The sequence below is a fragment of the Hyperolius riggenbachi genome, chromosome 2, assembly GCF_040937935.1.
Source record: "Hyperolius riggenbachi isolate aHypRig1 chromosome 2, aHypRig1.pri, whole genome shotgun sequence".
Taxonomy (NCBI): Eukaryota; Metazoa; Chordata; class Amphibia; order Anura; family Hyperoliidae; genus Hyperolius; species Hyperolius riggenbachi.
Window position 1 is genome coordinate 342,398,835 of NC_090647.1, and position 18,004 is coordinate 342,416,838.

Below are 18,004 nucleotides of genomic sequence, written 5' to 3' on the forward strand. Positions count from 1 at the left end.
GTGATTTTGTGGAGTAGCATTCAATCATCAGTCAGGTGTCTGCTATATGGTAGATGCTCATCTTTCTAAACCTGAAACCTGGCCATTCTGATGCAACTTATTCATTTGTCTGTATCTCCACTCATGTTCTTCACAAGAACAAACGTCAGCTTTTTATGGCAACATCCAATAGGCTGTACCATTTCTAGATAAATATATATTGTGCCTTCATTGTGGCATCAGAACATTTGTGGCAAACATTTCTCAAATAGACATTTGTACTGTGGAAATTCGAATCAAATCTGAAAGGATAAGTGCAGTTATCCTTGCCGCACTGTCTGAATACAGCCACGCTTGCCTCATATGAATGGAGGCCCCACTTCTCCCTGCTTAGTAGTGTTCTCAATGCACAAAACCTTGATAATTTCAGCAACCAGTTCTAGAAGCCCAGAGAGTACAAAGGGAGGACAGGGTACCTTTATTTGCATTCACTAGGAAGGAGAGAGTCAGGGCTGGTGCACGTCTAGAGCGCTTCTGAGCACTTTTCAAAACGCTAGCGCTTTGAAAACCGCTTGGCTAATGTATTTGAATGGCATGAACTACACGAGTGATGTGATTATTTTTTTTTCCAAACGCAAGTCCTGCAGCATTTCTGAGGCAATTCTGCCTCAATGTTAAGCATAGGAAAGTGGAAAATCACTCAGAAAAGCTCTAGAACAGAGCGATTTTCCAAGCGGTTTGGGTTTTGTCTTTTACAAAAGCTGTACACTTCCAGCTCTACTGTATAAAAACTAAAAACATGCTACACCAAAACGCTCCAAAAACTGCTAGGCATAACTAGAAAATCGCTAGGCACATGCCTAGAAACTCTTAGAAAAATCACTTCTAAAAGCGCTGAGCATTTGCGATTATGCTAGCGCTTTGTGCACCAGCCCTCACTATCTTACACTTTCTCGGGTGATCACAGGATTACTGAGCAAGCAGGCATAGTGGAGAAAAAGAGCCCTGTGTTTTATTTTCTTTGCTTTCTGAGCCCCCTGGTGGTTGGAAGATGCCAAGCTTGGAGGAAGCAGGTAAGCCCAGACAGGGAGAAGTGGGTCCATTCAAGTGAAGAGGTTAAAGGGATACTGTAGGGGGGGGGGGTCGGGGGAAAATGAGCTGAACTTACCCGGGGCTTCTAATGGTCCCCCGCAGACATCCTGTGTTGGCGCAGCCACTCCCAAATGCTCCGGCCCCGTCTCTGGTTCACTTCTGGAATTTCTGACTTTAAAGTCAGAAACGAACTGCGCCTGCGTTGCCGTGTCCTCACTCCCGCTGATGTCACCAGGAGTGTACTGCGCAGACACAGACCATACTGGGCCTGCGCTGTGCGCTCTTGATGACATCAGCGGGATCGAGGACACGGCAACGCAGGCGCAGTGGTTTTCAGACTTTAAAGTCAGAAATTCCAGAAGTGGACCGGAGGTGGGGCCGGAGCATTGGGGAGTGGCTGCGCCAACACAGGATGTCTGCGGGGGACCATTAGAAGCCCCGGGTAAGTTCAGCTCATTTTCCCCCGACCCCCCCCCTACAGTATCCCTTTAAGGTTACTTAGTATTTTACAGGATAGCTGCATAAGTGTGCCCATCGTTCAATTCTTACACAAGATGACCCAGACAGGGTGAGAATCTAATTATGAGGAATTCAGCTATTTAGCAACTTTGTGGATATACCGAAGACAACTGAGGCAGGCTGCATTGTTCAGCCTTACCAGTTTCTTTGTCAGGCATCTTGAATAGTAACACTGCAAAGAGCACTGTGAAGTGGTGCTGCATTTGGGTTTCCAGGTGCAGGACCCACAACCTACTTCCTCGTAATCCAAAAGCAGCAGGACCTGACAGGGCTTGGTGGAGCTGAGCTTTAAAAAAAAATGCAGAAAATCTGCTAAGGCTGGAATATGTTGCTGCTCCAGCAACAGTGAGCGCTCTGGTGTGAATAGATTTTACCATTTCCATTTCTGGAGTGTATTCTCCATCTCTGGAGCAACTACAGCCTGCTGTGACTGGGATGTATGGGGAATTCACTCCACAGAGAGGAAACAGGAAGTTCAGCTTCTAGCAGAGTCCTTGTTACTGGGATAGGAAAGGGGGAAAATTTCCCCAATGGTAATCTAGTCAGCAGCAATACCCAATTGTAGCCACAGTTGTTTACTGGTAAATTTGAATGATTTGGGAAACAAGTTTAACCCTCCTGGCGGTTTGCAACAAAATCGCCAGGGGGCAGCAAATCTTTTTTTTTTTTATTTTTCATGTAGCGAGACAAAGTCTCGCTACATGATAGCCGCTGCTCAGCGGCATCCCCCCAGCCCCTCCGATCGCCGCCGGCGATCGGAGATCCGGAGATCCCGTTTAAAGAACGGGATCTCCCGGAGGGCTTCCCCCGTCGCCATGGCGACGGGGCGGGATGACGTCATCGACGTCGTGACGTCAAAGGGGATTCCGATCCACCCCATAGAGCTGCCTGGCACTGATTGGCCAGGCAGCGCACGGGGTCTGGGGGGGGGGGGGGGGGGGGGGGCGGCGATCGGGCACTGCACGCAGCTAGCAAAGTGCTAGCTGCGTGCAGCAAAAAAAAAAATTATGCAAATAGGCCCAGCGGGGCCTGAGCGGTGCCTTCCGGCGGCATAGCCCGAACTCAGTTCGGGCTTACCGCCAGGAAGGTTAAAAATTATTTTCTAGTCTCTTCGATGTACGTTTATCTTTTCTCAAGAAAGAAAAATGCAATGAACGGAAATGTTTTGATAACATATGCTGAATTACCACTTTTTGTTTGGTCTCACTTGTTGGCAGTTTGATCACTTTCAATAACAGAAATTATCAAATCAAAAATTGACAAATTGGCATGTGTTTTGGCCAGCAATAGAGTGCTTCTAAGTCTTCTTCCATGCTGTAACAAGAAATAACTGAACGCTAGGATTGACATTTTTTTTGTTGCAACTTTGTAAAACAATGTCAGATGGGCGCTTTTCCTGTGTACAACTGATTAGCACTTTTTAAAGTCATAAAGAAATGCACTTTAACCGCATGCACAAAAATATTGTAGTTTCAGGAGGAGAGGCACAAGTATGAGGTGTGTCTTGCAAACCTTCCTACATCCACCAGTTCTGCAAACAACTTCATTTATAACCACTGCCCCATCCTGTTACGCTAGTGTTGATGCACATTTTATGTTACTTGCATGTTGTTATGCAGCTTGGAATAGGACCTTCCAACTACGGTACTCTGGTGCATTTGCAAGCTGCATATATTTCCATAAAATTAACATACTATTTGCATCAGCTCAAAAATATTAGCATCCTCATCAACCATATCTGCTGAGCACATTAGGAATGCGTATGAATGGAGTCCTCCTCAATGTGCCCCTCTTCCCTGCCCCCCCCCTTCCTTTTTTTTTTTTTTAATCTTTTAGTGTGCCCATGTGACATTGCCATCTATTGAGTGGTATAATTTTATATATATATATATATATATATATATATATATATATATATATATATATATATATATATATATATATATATATATATATATATATATATATATATATATATATATAAGGAAGTTGCCATTGCATCCATCCTAAGTGTCAGTTTACTGGCTATAATGCTGATGCTCTATAGGTGGCCCCTAATGATTCAATTTGCCAAATGATTGTTTGCGAACAATTCTTCAAAATGAACGATCGGAAATGATCATTTGGGAACACTAATGGACAAAAATCTCCTAACCAATCCAATCAGATTAACAGGATCAATCCAAAAATTGGAACATTTTCATTATTCTGGATTGGTTAATTTTTTTTTTTCCATCAATAGTCACAAACTATTACTCAAATTGTATCATTAGTGTCCCTCCTTAACATGTTCCAAGTGAATGATTTATAACAAGTATGCAGCTCATGATGTCTGCCTGCGCATGTTTGTTTAAAAGTGTCAGAACACTAATACTAAAGGGGTCTAGCATTTTCAGGTTGTCTGCAGTGGCAGCTTTTATTTTTTCATGACCGATATAGTTTTTAATTTTTTTAACCTGGAGAGGTAGATGTATGGGTCCATTCACACTGGATTAATTGCTCTTATAACAGAATGTGCAGTCCAGTGTCCATGTTTCCCTATGGGTCAGTTCAAATGAGATATTTTTTAACTGAAAGCTTTTCAAAATGCACTGCTACAGAACAACTGATCAGTTAACTACCTAAAGACCGCCCCACACCAATGGACGAGGACGTGGCGGTAGCCCCAGGACAGCCTAATGGCAATTGGCGTCAGGTCCTGGAGCCGGCTACTGAAGATCGCGCGTATGGTGCGTGCGCATCTCCTTCTCGGGGGGCGGCGCTCCGCCCCCTCTTAGTCTCCGGGAGACTGTTAGACGGCATGATCGCCGTCTATTTACATAGTGCAGTGCTGCGATCAGCGATGTGACACGGCTGTCGCCCTGGGGGACAAGAGAGTGATCGGCTCTCATAGGCAGAAGCCGATGACAGCCGATCACGTGATTGGCCGGCTGGGGGGAGGGAGGGGTTTGCTTAAAAAAAAAAAAAAGATACAAAAAACACACAATATAACATTTATTTAAAAGAAAAATAAACTGGGGGGGGGCAGCAATCAGACCCCACCAACAGAGAGCTCTGTTGGTGGGGGGGAAAATCACTCCTGTGCTGTGTTGTTCGGCCCTGCAGCTTGGCCTTAAAGCTGTAGTGGCCATTTTAGTAAAAATTAGCCTGGTCTTTATGGGGGTTTAGCACTGCGGTTCTTAAGTGGTTAAAATGCATCAGTTGGGTTTTTTTTGTGTGTATGAACAGGCCCTAAACTTGGTATGCAGGCTTTTTATACCTCTGTTCGCTTTCAGTTCATGTTTTGTTTGCCATTAGTTTATTTCCTTTATATAGTAGTGAATTGGAAAACCACACTGAGCTGAGATCTAACTGATCAACTCACAGTGAGCTGAAACAGACATTGGACAAATAGGCATTTAATTCTAACATCAGAAAATGGCTTTCTGTGGCTGTCTGTAAGAAGCCCCTTTAGTACATGGCTCACTAGCACTTGAAATGTATTATGATGCTAGGAATACACGGTACATTTTTGCAGCTCGATTGAGCTATTTAGATGGCTTGATTGATAATTACCGACATGCCCGATCGATTCCGCGCTCGATACTGCATGGGGGACAATGGAAAAAGATAAGGAAAACTAGCAGAAGATAAGAGAATCACCCGTGGGAATCGAGCAGGTGGCAGAATCGATCCGCAAAAACCCGTGTATTTACAGCATAAGAAGAATATTCCAGCATCACTATGTTCTGCTATGTTACAGTTGTGTTGGGAGAAGTGTGGATACTCTTGAAATGATTTACGATTCCTGTCTGTTCCCATTACAATTTCCCATAGTTAATTTTTCACCAGTGCAAGCATTGCACTATAGTTAGCCATTCTCTGTTTGGGAAGGAATAGCATATTATAGAAGAGCAGCTGACATTGCTGCTTACATTTCAGCAGTTTGACAGGTTGTCATCTGACACTGTAATATTGGCTTCTTAGAAGCAATATTATGCTATGTTTTATATGTGGTGTTTGTTCAGCTTCATCTCCTTTTTCTGTAAGCTAGAGAGGCAGTTGAACTCAGGGGCTAAAGCCATCTCTCCAAAGCCTCTGTTTCCTGTGCTTTTGTGTTGGCAACAGTGGTCAGTCTACAGTGTCTTAGATTTTAATTCTAAATTAACTCAATTTTTAATCTGTTAGAATTCCAAGGGAGCTCTATGCTCCTGTTGGTGCTCTCTTCACCTGCCAAACTCAGGAGTCGTTCCACACACCCAAGTCTCATACGTGCTGGCACAACAAATGTATTCAGTTTTATTTTGTAATGACCCAACTCTTCAAAGCTTAATAAATATCTGGAGTCTGGTACACCTTGATCTGCATGGTTTCTTTTAACTTGACTTCTGTTTACAGTTTTTTCTGCCACTCTTCAATCAAATCCGAAGTGAGCACCATGTCTCTGGTTGGTAATTGCAGGATGCCGTAAGGGGCCATCCTCAGGCTACGTTTGGATAGAAGGGTTTGCATACCTAATGATGTCAGCACCCTCACCATATTACACACACACAAAATACTCTTCAGACACTGAGCTCCCAACACACAGCACTCAAATGTAAAGTCACACACTCCTAACAAAAGCTCAACCAGTATATAACCATTCTGTAGAGATGTGTGCAAGAAGCTTGGCACCTAACAAAACACATACATTAGGAGCCACACCTAGTACCACCACAGAACCCAAAACCAAAGAACATAATAAACCAAACATAAAAAAAAAAAAACTTCAAATAATCAGTTAAGGTGGCCATACATCTCTCGACTTGGCATCCAGTTGACCATCTGATTCGATAATTATCACATCGGATGAACATCCGTGTTGCCAAGAGAATACCTAATCGATGATGCAACCAATTTTGACCTGAAATTGGTCGCATGTATCAACCAGACATGCTGCAAGATGTCTAGCCGTCATGGTTGATCGGGTGTGCAGCAGTAACGGCGAGTGATATCGGGACTAACGATTAAAACCCCGGCGCTCTTCCATTAGCACTATACACACTACCGGCGTATAGCACATGGCAAGGTTGGCGATACAGGACAGGTAATTTATAAATGCACACATGGAGGGCACATTTATATCCTAGAGGGGCAGCGGTGAGGCGGCAGACTTTCATGCTGAAATCTATCAGGAATCTGCCTGCGGTGTATGTGCAGCTGACAGATCTTTCTAATCAGATTTGATCAGAGAGAGTTGGTTGAATCTGCCCATCATTGCTAGATATATAGCTACCTTTAAAGTATAAGCTCATTCTCACTGTGGAGCATACTGCAGGACAGCTAATATATCATGGCCTCCTGTGCACTTAATGCAATGGACCATTTGTCTACTTAGTATTGTCCACACAATTAACTTTTGGGCTACCCAAAACTGCCCACATGACGAAACCATCAAATCCAACTTCCCAGATTGATTAATTTATAAAAGCATAGTGTAATGTTTAAAGTGTCATGGCTGCCACTGTAGGCAATCACATGACCTCACAGGCACAGTGACTAGATATGTAACACTTAGGACTGGGCAGCTTCACCATGTGCACAATTCCATTAACACTTGATAGCATTCTCAGACAGTACAAAATAATGAATTGAAAGCAGCCCCTTCCAGATTTAAAAAAAAAATTGTTGCCAATGAAACTCATCAGCATGTACCAGAATCACATTTATTTGCCAAGTACGTCGATGACATACCCAGAATTGCACATAGCACCACCATATTAAGACTTAAAAAGAAGACAGGCTTTACATTGGTGGTATTTTACCAAATACATATCAATAGCTAGATTCTAATCCTCATCAGCTAAAGCCACACTGCTTTACCAAGGCAGAGGGGGAATAAGTAGCCTGCACAGTGACCACATTTATGTGCCAGGTGTGAAGCTTGGCTGTGCAAAGACAGTTGTCAGAGAAAGGAATGGGAGTTTTACTATGGTGTAAGCACCAGAATGTTGGGTTGGGCGGTAAGTAACAGGTTTTTGGCTTCAAAAAACAAGTGCAGGAAAAGGGTTTAGCAGTGTAAGGAGTGATCCATGCAGCCTAGAAAAGGGCATAAACAAGGCTACTGTAACATTCTAAGCATCAGCTTCAAACTATAGTGTGGTCTCCAGGCCGCACTTCCCTGCAGCTTACCAGAGGTGCAAGGTCAGTCCGCCAGAGAACCAGGCAGGACAGAAGTCCAAAGATATGCAAGATCCAACACTCCCCACAAAGTCTTTTTCCAAAAATCAGCAGATTAGTTTGGGAAATATGATGCTGTGAACTTTGTCTACCCGCTTTTCCACTTTTACAGCATGTTGGATCTAGGAGAGTAAGCTATTTAATGGACATTGATCATTTTTGATGATTCTCTAATTGCTGTGGATATTACCTGGTCCTCTCACTATTTTGTATGACAAGATTTTGAATAAAGAAAGTCTGTTTTTTGGAAACAAAAAAAACTTTATGGAGAGTGGTGGTCATTTCATATCTTTCAGCTTCACAAGCTATGACAAAGGTGGGGGAGGGATGAAAAGCTGGAAGCAAAACAAACATTTTAGGGGCACTAACAGTCATTCCCATATGCTGAATCAAATGTGGGGAGAGGGGTTCAGTGCACATGTGTAGGTGAGGCGAATCTGATTTAGTGCAAGACATCTCCAAATGCCTTATTCCTAAAATCCTCTATAGCCGACGTCAGCGTTGATTATTTCCACATAAACAAAACAGCATCTGGAAATACAGAGGCTTCAATGCTGATCACCTGGATTTCATATACATCTTGTCTTACTAAGCACATTTTAATAAAAGGTTTGATTTTGGCATGTTATGAAGAAGCCTTTTATTAATGGTTGTTACTCTTCCACTTCTTAAAGAAAACCTGTAACGAGAAAAATTTCCCCTGGGGGGTACTCACCCCATATGGGGTAAGCCTCCGGATCCTATCAAGCCTTCCCCTGTGTCCCACGGCGGTGTCACTGTGACCCTCCGAACAGCCAGGATGTAAATATTTACCTTCCCGGCTCCAGCTCAGCTCCTCTCGGAGATGGGCGGAAATAGCCGATCGCTGTCGGGCCGCTCTACTGCGCAGACGCAAGTCGCCTGTGTAGTAGAGTGGACCCGACGGAGATCAGCTATTTCCGCCTATTTCCATGCTGAGAGCTGCAACAGCACCACCCGCTGGAGCCAGGGAAGGTAAATAAATGTAGCTTGTAAGGCTTGTTGAGCCAGGATTGCCAGCGCTGGATTTCCTGCAGCTACAGGGGAGGGGGAAGCCTCATTGCGACCCTAAGGCTTCCCCCTCCTGAGGTAAGTACCCCCCAGAGGACTTTTTTTTCAGTACAGGGTCTCTATGGGCTTGAAGTCTTATTTATATATGGATCAAATTAATGACATTTCGGTGAAACTGCAATATACAGTATATATTTCTTATACGCAAAAGGCATGAAACTCCAAATACAGTACTTTAACATTTGATTAACTTTTGTCAACACTAAATACACCTGTAAAGAAACTACATTTGGAAACAAAGTAGTACATAAATAATATTTATGGACATTGAAGTTCATTTAGTTATATGGTAAGTCTTCAGCTATGTTTCACTTCGCCAACTCCAAGATTGGTCCATTCTCTGTACAGCATTTGGAACAGTGCCCAGGCAGTTCTTCAGAGTAGCCATGGATGAAGAAAGTTCCCTACCTGTATGAAACATTGGGAGTGCAACAGTCTTAACATTTTCATAACTTCTAATTATTTCACAAATAAAGGCAAATCATTTTGTGAACACAAAACCTTTGGCCTCAATGCACTCTTCCTTCTGTATTAAAGAGAGACTGAAGTCTTTAGTCCTCTTCAGCAATAAATTCTAAGCAGATTCTATGCATTCCCACAGCAGAACGAATGATTTATAGCAAAGAAATAACACAGCAAAGTTCCTGGTAGAGGCAGAGCTTTGCGCAGTAGCTCTGCCTCCTCTCCAATCTCCACCTCTTCACACCACTCATTTTTCACTGAGAGGGGCGGGAAGAGGCGAAAATCGACTGGATAGGAGGCAGAGCTACTGCGCAAAGCTCTGCCTCCCCCGGGCAGCAAATTCTGCGACCTGCAAAGTAGTGGAACTTTGCAGGACATTTCTTTGCTATAAATCACTCGCTCCTGTTCAATTTCACATTAATGCAATTATCTAATCAACCAATCACATGGCAGTTGCTTCAGTGCATTTATGGGTGTGGTCCTGGTCAAGACAATCTCCTGAACTCCAAACTAAATGTCAGAATGGGAAAAAAAGAGGATTTAAGCAATTTTGAGCGCGGCATGGTTGTTGGTGCCAGATGGGCCGTTCTGAGTATTTCACAATCTGCTCAGTTACTGGGATTTTCACGCACAACAATCTCTAGGGTTTATAAAGAATGGTGTGAAAAGGGAACAACATTCAGTATGCGGCAGTCCTGTGGGCGAAAATGCCTTGTTAATGCTAGAGGTCAGAGGAGAATGGCCTGACTGAAATAACCACTCGTTACAAGGTATGCAGCAAAGCATTTGTGAAGCCACAACATGCGCAACCTTGAGGCGGATGGGCTACAAGAGCAGAAGATCCCAACGGGTACCACCCATTTCCACTACAAATAGGAAAAAGAGGTTTCAATTTGCACGAGCTCACCAAAATTGGACAGTTGACTGGAAAAATGTTGCCTGGTCTGATGAATTTCGAGTCAGAATTTGGCGTAAACAAAATGAGAAAATGGATCTATCATGCCTTGTTACCACTGTGCAGGCTGGTGGTGTAATGGTGTGGGAGAGGTTTTCTTAGCACACTTTAGGCCCCTTAGTGCCAACTGGGCATCGTTTAAATGCCATGGGCTACCTGAGCATTGTTTGACCATGCCTTCAAGACCACCATATACCCATCCTCTGATGGCCACTTCCAGCAGAATAGTGCACCATGTCACAAAGCTTGAATCATTTCAAATTGGTTTCTTGAACATGAGTTCACTGTAGTAAAATGGCCCCCACAGTCACCAGATCTCAACCCAATAGAGCATCTTTGGGATGTGATGGAACATGAGCTTCGTGCCCTGGATGTGCATCCCACAAATCTCTATCAACTGCAAGATGCTATCCTATTAATATGGGCCAACATTTTTAAAGAATGCTTTCAGTACCTTGTTAAATCAATGCTACGTAGAATTAAGGCAGTTCTAAAGGCTAAAGGGGGTCAAACACTGTATTAGTATGGTATTCCTAATAATCCTTTAGGAAGGGGGGAGGGTGTATTTTTTTTTTTTAAATACATATATCAGTGCTATACTGGACAGCTATATATAAAGGACAACTGGAGTGAGGTGAATATGAAGGTGGCCATATGTATTTCCTTTGAAACAATACCAGTTGCCCGGCAGCCCTGCTGGTCTGTTAGGCTGCAGTAGTGTCTGAACCACACTAGAGACAAACATGCAGCTAATCTTGTCAGATCTGACAATGTCAGAAACCCCTGATCTGCTGCATGCTTGTTCAGGGTCTATGGCTAAAAGTATTAGAGACCAAGGATCAGCGGGACTGCCAGGCAACTGGTATTATAAGTAAATATGGCAATCCATATCCCTCTTGCGTTAGGTGTCATTTAATGCCATTGGTATTGATTCACTAATGATAACTCACTCAAGCAGCGCAAGTTAATACAAGTGAGCACTACGTGTGGCCCTGTAAGCCAAGCGTGCACTCTTAAAGAGAAACTCCAGTGAAAATAATGTAATAAAAAAAGTGCTTCATTTTTACAATAATTATGTATAAATGGATTTAGTCAGTGTTTGCCCATTGTAAAATATTTTAAACCCTTATTTACATTCTGACATTTATCACATGGTGAAATTTTTACTGCTGGTAGGTGATGTAGCTGCTGTTTGCTTTTTTGGCAGTTGGAAACAGCTGGTATTTCACACTATGCAACAAGGTTCACAGACAGGAAACTGCCAGGACCATGGTCCTCAGTTTCTTGTGGGAGGGGTTTCACCACAATATCAGCCATACAACGCCCCCTGATGATCAGTTTGTGAATGTAAAAGGGGGTATCAGCTACTGATTGGGATGAAGTTCAATTCTTGGTCACGGTTTCAACTTCTGCACAATGTGATGGTAACACGACACTTCACTAGTGTGGCCGCTTGAGGCCCGCAGTGTTAAACCCCCCTAGTGACCAGGCCATTTTTAGTAAAATAGGCCACTGCAGCTTTAAGGCCAACCTGCAGGGCCATACAACACAGCACATTAGTGATCCCCCCTTTTCTCCCCACCAACAGTGTTCTCTGTGTCCCCAGAGAACTCTGGGTCCAGGTGGGGTCTGATCGTCCCCCAGATTTTTTTTTTTATAAATATCTCCCCTCCCTCCCCGTAGCCGGCCAATCATGGCGATCGGCTGTCATAAGCTTCTGCCTATGAGAGCCGATCGCTCTCTAATGTCCCAGGGGGACAGCCGTGTCATATGGCTGTCCCCAGTACAGCGCTGCTGCTGATCGCAGCGCTGTACTACCCTATTAGACGGCAGAGACTGAAGGCGGAGCGGAGCTCCGCCCCCCGAGCAGGAGATGCGCACGCAGCCTGCGCGCAATCTCTTGCTAGCCCCATAGACGGTCGTTCAAGCCAATCGGCATGGTGCGGTCCTGAGGCTGCTCACGCCAATTGGCGTGGAGCAGGCGGTAGTAATTAATGTAGTAGCAGTTGTGCTAGAGAAGTTTTGCAGTCATGCTACCATCACATTGCACGGAAGTTGAAAGCGCACGCTACGCTGACAGGACTGCGCTTACATGTATTAACTTCGGCTTCCTGAGTGCCTTATTATCAGTGAATCAATCCCATTGTAAGCTCAAAGGGTCCAGCGCTATGGGTCTAGATTTTGCATTTCTAAGGGGCAAACAGTGATACAAATGATGTCTACATATAAGGCTCATAAAAATCATACACCACGAGCTAGTAAATGAATTAGATTGCTTATTACCTCATCAGGACACAAAAGTTCTCTATACACCTGGCTGAGGAGTCGTCAAGTCAATGTCACTCATGTTTCTAGCCACCCAAACGCCAATGCCAAATAGTCCAAGGTTCACTAGAAGATTTCTGTGGAGAGAACAGATAGCATTATTGTATTATCACATGGTTACTAGAGGTGAAGAACCATCTTTATTTAGCCTCTCATACAGGCAATTTAACGTACCCAGTAACAGGCACCAAGATGTAAGTACAGTAATTCTGACTGGCAAGCCAGTTTAATGCACATTGTATGTGACTTGGAATTGAGCCAATCAAAATCAACAGGAAGTAATATGACTGGCTAAATTCCAAGCTGCATACAATCTTCATTACATTTTCATGCAAGTCAGTATTATGTGTACGTCATTGACCATCTCTGCACAGCAACATCATCATTTGTCAAGTGCTCCAGTTCAGGGATTTTGTTGTAACTCAATTTTTATTAGAAAAAGCTGGTAAGAAATCAATTATACAACCATATCTTCTGTGTACGCATACAATACCTGGACACAGCCAGGCATTAGCAGAAGATACAATGAAGCGGCACATGAGGAACGTTGCAGAGCGGGCTGAGTCTAATTTAGGGGACCCAGCAGGAAACTTGATAGGGAACAAGACTCCAATCACAGCACATTCTACAGCATGAAGCGTTGTTATTGGACGTATAGTGCGGGCACAGTTTACTTCAACCTATCCGAGTGGTTGTCGTCCACCCAATCACATTAGTGGAATTTCCCTATGAGGTTAACTGCTGGGTCCCCTAAAACTAGATTAGCGGCATGTGAGCGAGGGGAACAATGCTCTCAGCCCAGTTGATCCCCTTACTGGTTGGGTGCAGCTGTAATCACGATTCATTCTCAGCAGAGGTTGTCAGTATCAGCTATTGGTCTCAATGGCAGAAATGATCTGTCATCTTTCCTGGATCCATATGATTAACAATATATTAAGAACCAGGGCTGTGGAATCGGTTAAAAAATCTTCCGACTCAAACTCAGACTCCTCAGTTTATGAAACCACCAACTCCGACTCCGGGTACCCAAAATGGCTCCGACTCCTTAGACTAATACTTACCAGGGCTGTGGATTTTGTACAAAATCATCCGACTCAGACTCCTCGGTTTATGAAATCACTGACTGCGGGTACCCAAAATTACTCCGACTCCTCCTCCAACTCCACAGCCCTGTTAAGAACTTTTGATAAATTAATTGCTGTATCGTTATATAGCTTGTATACACTGACTTCCCTAAAAGATTCTACTCTCTATATACCACGGCCACCTGGTGTTCTTGTTCATCACAATTTTTGGTGCTATGCCCATGCTCGATCAGCCGCCTTTAGTCAATTGTGCATATGAGCCTTTAGACACAGGTTGAAAAGTATTTAACAGTCCCTAGACTCTCTACTCAGCTTTCAGGAGACATTACTTATCTGATTACAGGATCTGAACCCCTTGGGTGACATCATTGGTTGAGCCAGTACAGACGCATGTTATCTATGTAGCTGACAACACGTTCTATACGGGGGGGGGGGGGACTGTGTTGCATTGTGTGCAGAGTGAACAATGAAGTTGGCCTTCAGTCGGGTGAGTCAATCCACCGGGCGGATTGCTTGCTGTTGGGGGTTGCAGTACACACAAGCTTGATTATCGGCTAAGGTGGTAATTATTGGCCACCTCAGATGCAGCTTTTAAACTGCACAGGCCTTGGTGAAATCCTCTGCTTGCATGGCAGACAGGGAGCACACTTTTTAGAAATGAATGCGTTTTGTCCAGAGCTGAAAATGCATGAAAAGTTGTATAATGTATGGCTAGGTTCACAGTAGGCACTGCAATCCCTGTAATAGCAGAAAAACAACAGAATGGAAAGGCGTTGCTTGCAGTGAAATATACACTCGATTAAAAGTATGCTTCACTGTAATAGTTAACATGCTTGTTTCATGGTAACGCACTACATGCACCGTGAGCTTTACATAGCAGTTACATTGCAGTGTGATGTTTCGTGTTATAATGCACACAGTGGAACAGACAGTTATTATAGGTTATTGACAGTTTTAGGTTATGCATAGTTGTTATAAATAATATATGACGCAGGCACAAATTTTATATAGATCTGGAAAGAGGGGGGGGGGGGGGGGGGGGAAGAGACACGCATCGTCACAATTTTGCTTCAGGCCAAAGAAAGTCTAGAACCTGCCCTGATCTCACCCACCACACTTCGTATGTCGCTATAAGTGGTGCATTGCAAACGGGCCAATATGCCACTATGCACCACTAAGAATGTAGCCTTACTGGCAAAGGTACTTAAAGGTATTTCTGTGTAAAACACAAATATATTGATAAAGTTTATTTTGAAATGTGTATAAAGTGCATACAGCATTGTAAAGCATAATACAACCATTAAGGGGGCCATAGACCTGACAAATATGGGCAGATTCAACAAACGAATCTGATTAGAGATAAATTTGTCTGTTGGTTGAAGCTGTCCATAAACTACAGGCCAATTCCTGTCCTATTTCCAGGGCTGTGGAGTCAGAGTAATTTTGGGGTACCTGGAGTCGTCGTTGGAGTCGATGATTTTTGTACAAAATCCATAGCCCTGGTAAGTATTATACTAAGGAGTCGAAGTCATTTTGGGTATATGGAGTGCCCACCCCCCCAGTGTGTGGATTTGTACATTACCTGTCTGGTAGCAGCCTCCGTGTGGTGACACTCCATCTTGCTGGGCAGCCGCATATACGCTAGCGGCGCATATCGCCTGACGCTACGCGCTGCTAGCGTGTATGCGGAACCCGGCAAGATGGACAGTCACCGTGCAGAGGCTAACACCGGACAGGTAAATGTATAAATCCACACACGGCGCATTTATACATTGCAGCGGCGAGTTCGTCACTTTGCCGCTTGTTCCAAAATCAGCCACCGTACCACCGCACACCCAACCAACCAACTTCGGCCTGACATCTTGCGGCATGCGTGATCAATAATGCAACCAATTATCATCCCGAAATTGGTCATTTTGTCAGTCATGCATACACAGATTTTCATCCAATTCAATTATAATAATCGAATTGGATGGTCAATCAGCCGCCAAGTCGTCAGGTGCATGGCCACCTTTACACTATTATCTACTCTGGGACTTAAATGTACGGATGCTAACAAAAGTTAGTTTAATTGTGGAGTAGTGTTGGCTGTGGTGAAATTTTTTGCAACTTTATCAGATTTTGCAACCGGTTGCACTTATTTATACGTATAGCTATCAGAAAGTGCAACCTAGCCATTGACTTTAACCTATCTGTATCAGAAAATGCAACCCAACCAAACCCTATTCTCACACAGAACCCTCCCCTCTTGCTCAACTAATAACCCCCCCCTGGAGGGAACAATCCCCCCTGTTGCTCAACTAATAACCCCCCCTGGAGGGAACAATCCCCCCTGTTGCTCAACTAATAACCCCCCCTGGAGGGAACAATCCCCCCTCTTCCTCAACTAATAACCCCCCACCCCCCGAGGAAACAATCCCCCCTCTTGCTCAACTAATAACCCCCCCTGGAGGGAACAATCCCCCTTCTAGCTCAATGGGATCTGTGGTTGCAAAAAATTACAGGCGTGTTAACAGAGAGGAGCCACGCCTACACAGTCATACACTGTCCTCTATGGCAAGTTGCAAAATATGATAGGTAGCAAAAATTTTCACTACATTGGCCATTGACTTTATCTTCCAAGGTCTAGTTAAGTAAATGAGTTATACGGCTAGGTCTAGCTCTAGCCCAATGTATAACGTACTGCTACTATTTTATATCATGCTTCTTCCACCCATGTTGGCACAACAGACGCAGCACTTCTCTCTATGCTGTCCCGTCTCTACAGTCAATGTCAGCAGCTATTAAAAGGCTATCACCGTGTATATATCCGTGTGTTACCAAAGCTTTGTGGCTGATGATATCTCGTGTAAAGCCTCAGCCTACAACAGTCCGCAGCACAAATATATATACCTTACCTGCGGAAATCATTCTTGTCCGTGGCGAAGCGGTACATTCCGCGGAACCAGTTCCGGTATCCGCCAAATGAAGGGCTCCCTGCAGCTCGCTCCACGTTACCAGCTGCCATGCTGCTTCCTGACCTACTTACAGCCCACAGATGACCTCGGAAGTGACGCTACTGGCGCAGAAATTGGGCAGAGCTTTCCGAGAGTAACACAACAAGACGAGAGTACACTACTTTCACTATGCCCTCAGAGTGTCGCGCTTGGTAGGGGAGGGATCAAGCGTAGCTGCCTGATTGGGTACTGTGCTGGAGCGGGGAGGAGATCTGCGTGTGTTTTATCCAATGGATCTAGCATTACAACAGTGCAGGGATCAGAGATACTAGTCAATGAATGAAAATAATTTCGAGTTTTTGCAGAATTATGCAAATTTACAGAGCTTGAAAATGGACCAATGGATTGAAGCTAAGGTGAGGTTGGATCATGTCCATTTCAAATTATATTAAATTGGACCCAAAGGAGCAGAGTTTGGTAATCCAGAAATCATAGCTATTTCTGGAACACGATTTTCAGGGCCTGTTCACATTAGGGGCGATTTCGTTTTTTTTTTTTAAGCGCTGGCGATTTTAAAAATTGCCTTAGAAGCACTTGTCTAATGTTCGATTACGTGAGTATTCTCACAAAAGCGATGAGCTTTCTATCTGATCGCAAACGTGGCTCCTGCACCATTTTCAGAGCATTTGCGATTCAATAGAAAGGACAGGGAAATCGCTAAGTTGAAAAAGTGTGTTGAAAGCGATTTCCCAAGCGCTTTTAACGAATAAATACACTGCACTTATTCATTTCCGGGGCACAAAGTTCACTTCCTGACTGATGTCAGGAAGTGGGAAAAAAAAAGCTACAAAAAAACGTTTAAAAAAGAGCTTTCAAAATCGCTCAGCTATTGCACTGGCGATTTATAATGTGAACAAGGCCTCAGTGTGATTTTCTGGAACGATTGGGATTTAACCATTTGCTGATGGATTGGTCTGGGAAAATGTCAGAATTGCTGCAGGACCCGCAATTGTGATTTGGGGAAATCCCAATGGCGCCTGTGGAATCTCCCCAAGGCTATCTGCCATTGATTGGCTAAATTGATCTGCCTGGCTCGGGTCTGCTGTACACATGGTGGATTATTGAAAGAAGATGTCGCAATCGGCTGCCTCGACAACCCGCCGGCAGTGTCGGCTCTTCTGCACCTACATGGGCACTTGTGCCTGCGTGTCCTTGTCATCTGGCGCATACTGCGCCTACACACTACTGCGCATGCACAGTACGCGCCAAATGACGTGGACGCACACCCAGCGTGTACTGCCCTACGCACAACTACTGTGCTGATCGCCAGCGAAAGCCGAATCACGGGCAAAAAGTGCCAGAGT

At 44.1% G+C, this 18,004-nt stretch overlaps 1 protein-coding gene across 1 annotated transcript; it reads right to left on the reverse strand.

Moving 5' to 3' along the window:
• Positions 1-9,118: 9,118 nt before the first annotated feature.
• Positions 9,119-16,810, reverse strand: TOMM6 (translocase of outer mitochondrial membrane 6). Its single transcript, XM_068269489.1, has 3 exons — positions 16,602-16,810; positions 12,578-12,696; positions 9,119-9,285 (listed from the first exon to the last, which is right to left on the reverse strand). The coding sequence occupies exons 1-2, from the start codon at positions 16,709-16,711 to the stop codon at positions 12,600-12,602; spliced, it is 207 nt and encodes a 68-aa protein (XP_068125590.1). The 5' UTR covers positions 16,712-16,810; the 3' UTR covers positions 9,119-9,285; positions 12,578-12,599.
• Positions 16,811-18,004: the final 1,194 nt, after the last annotated feature.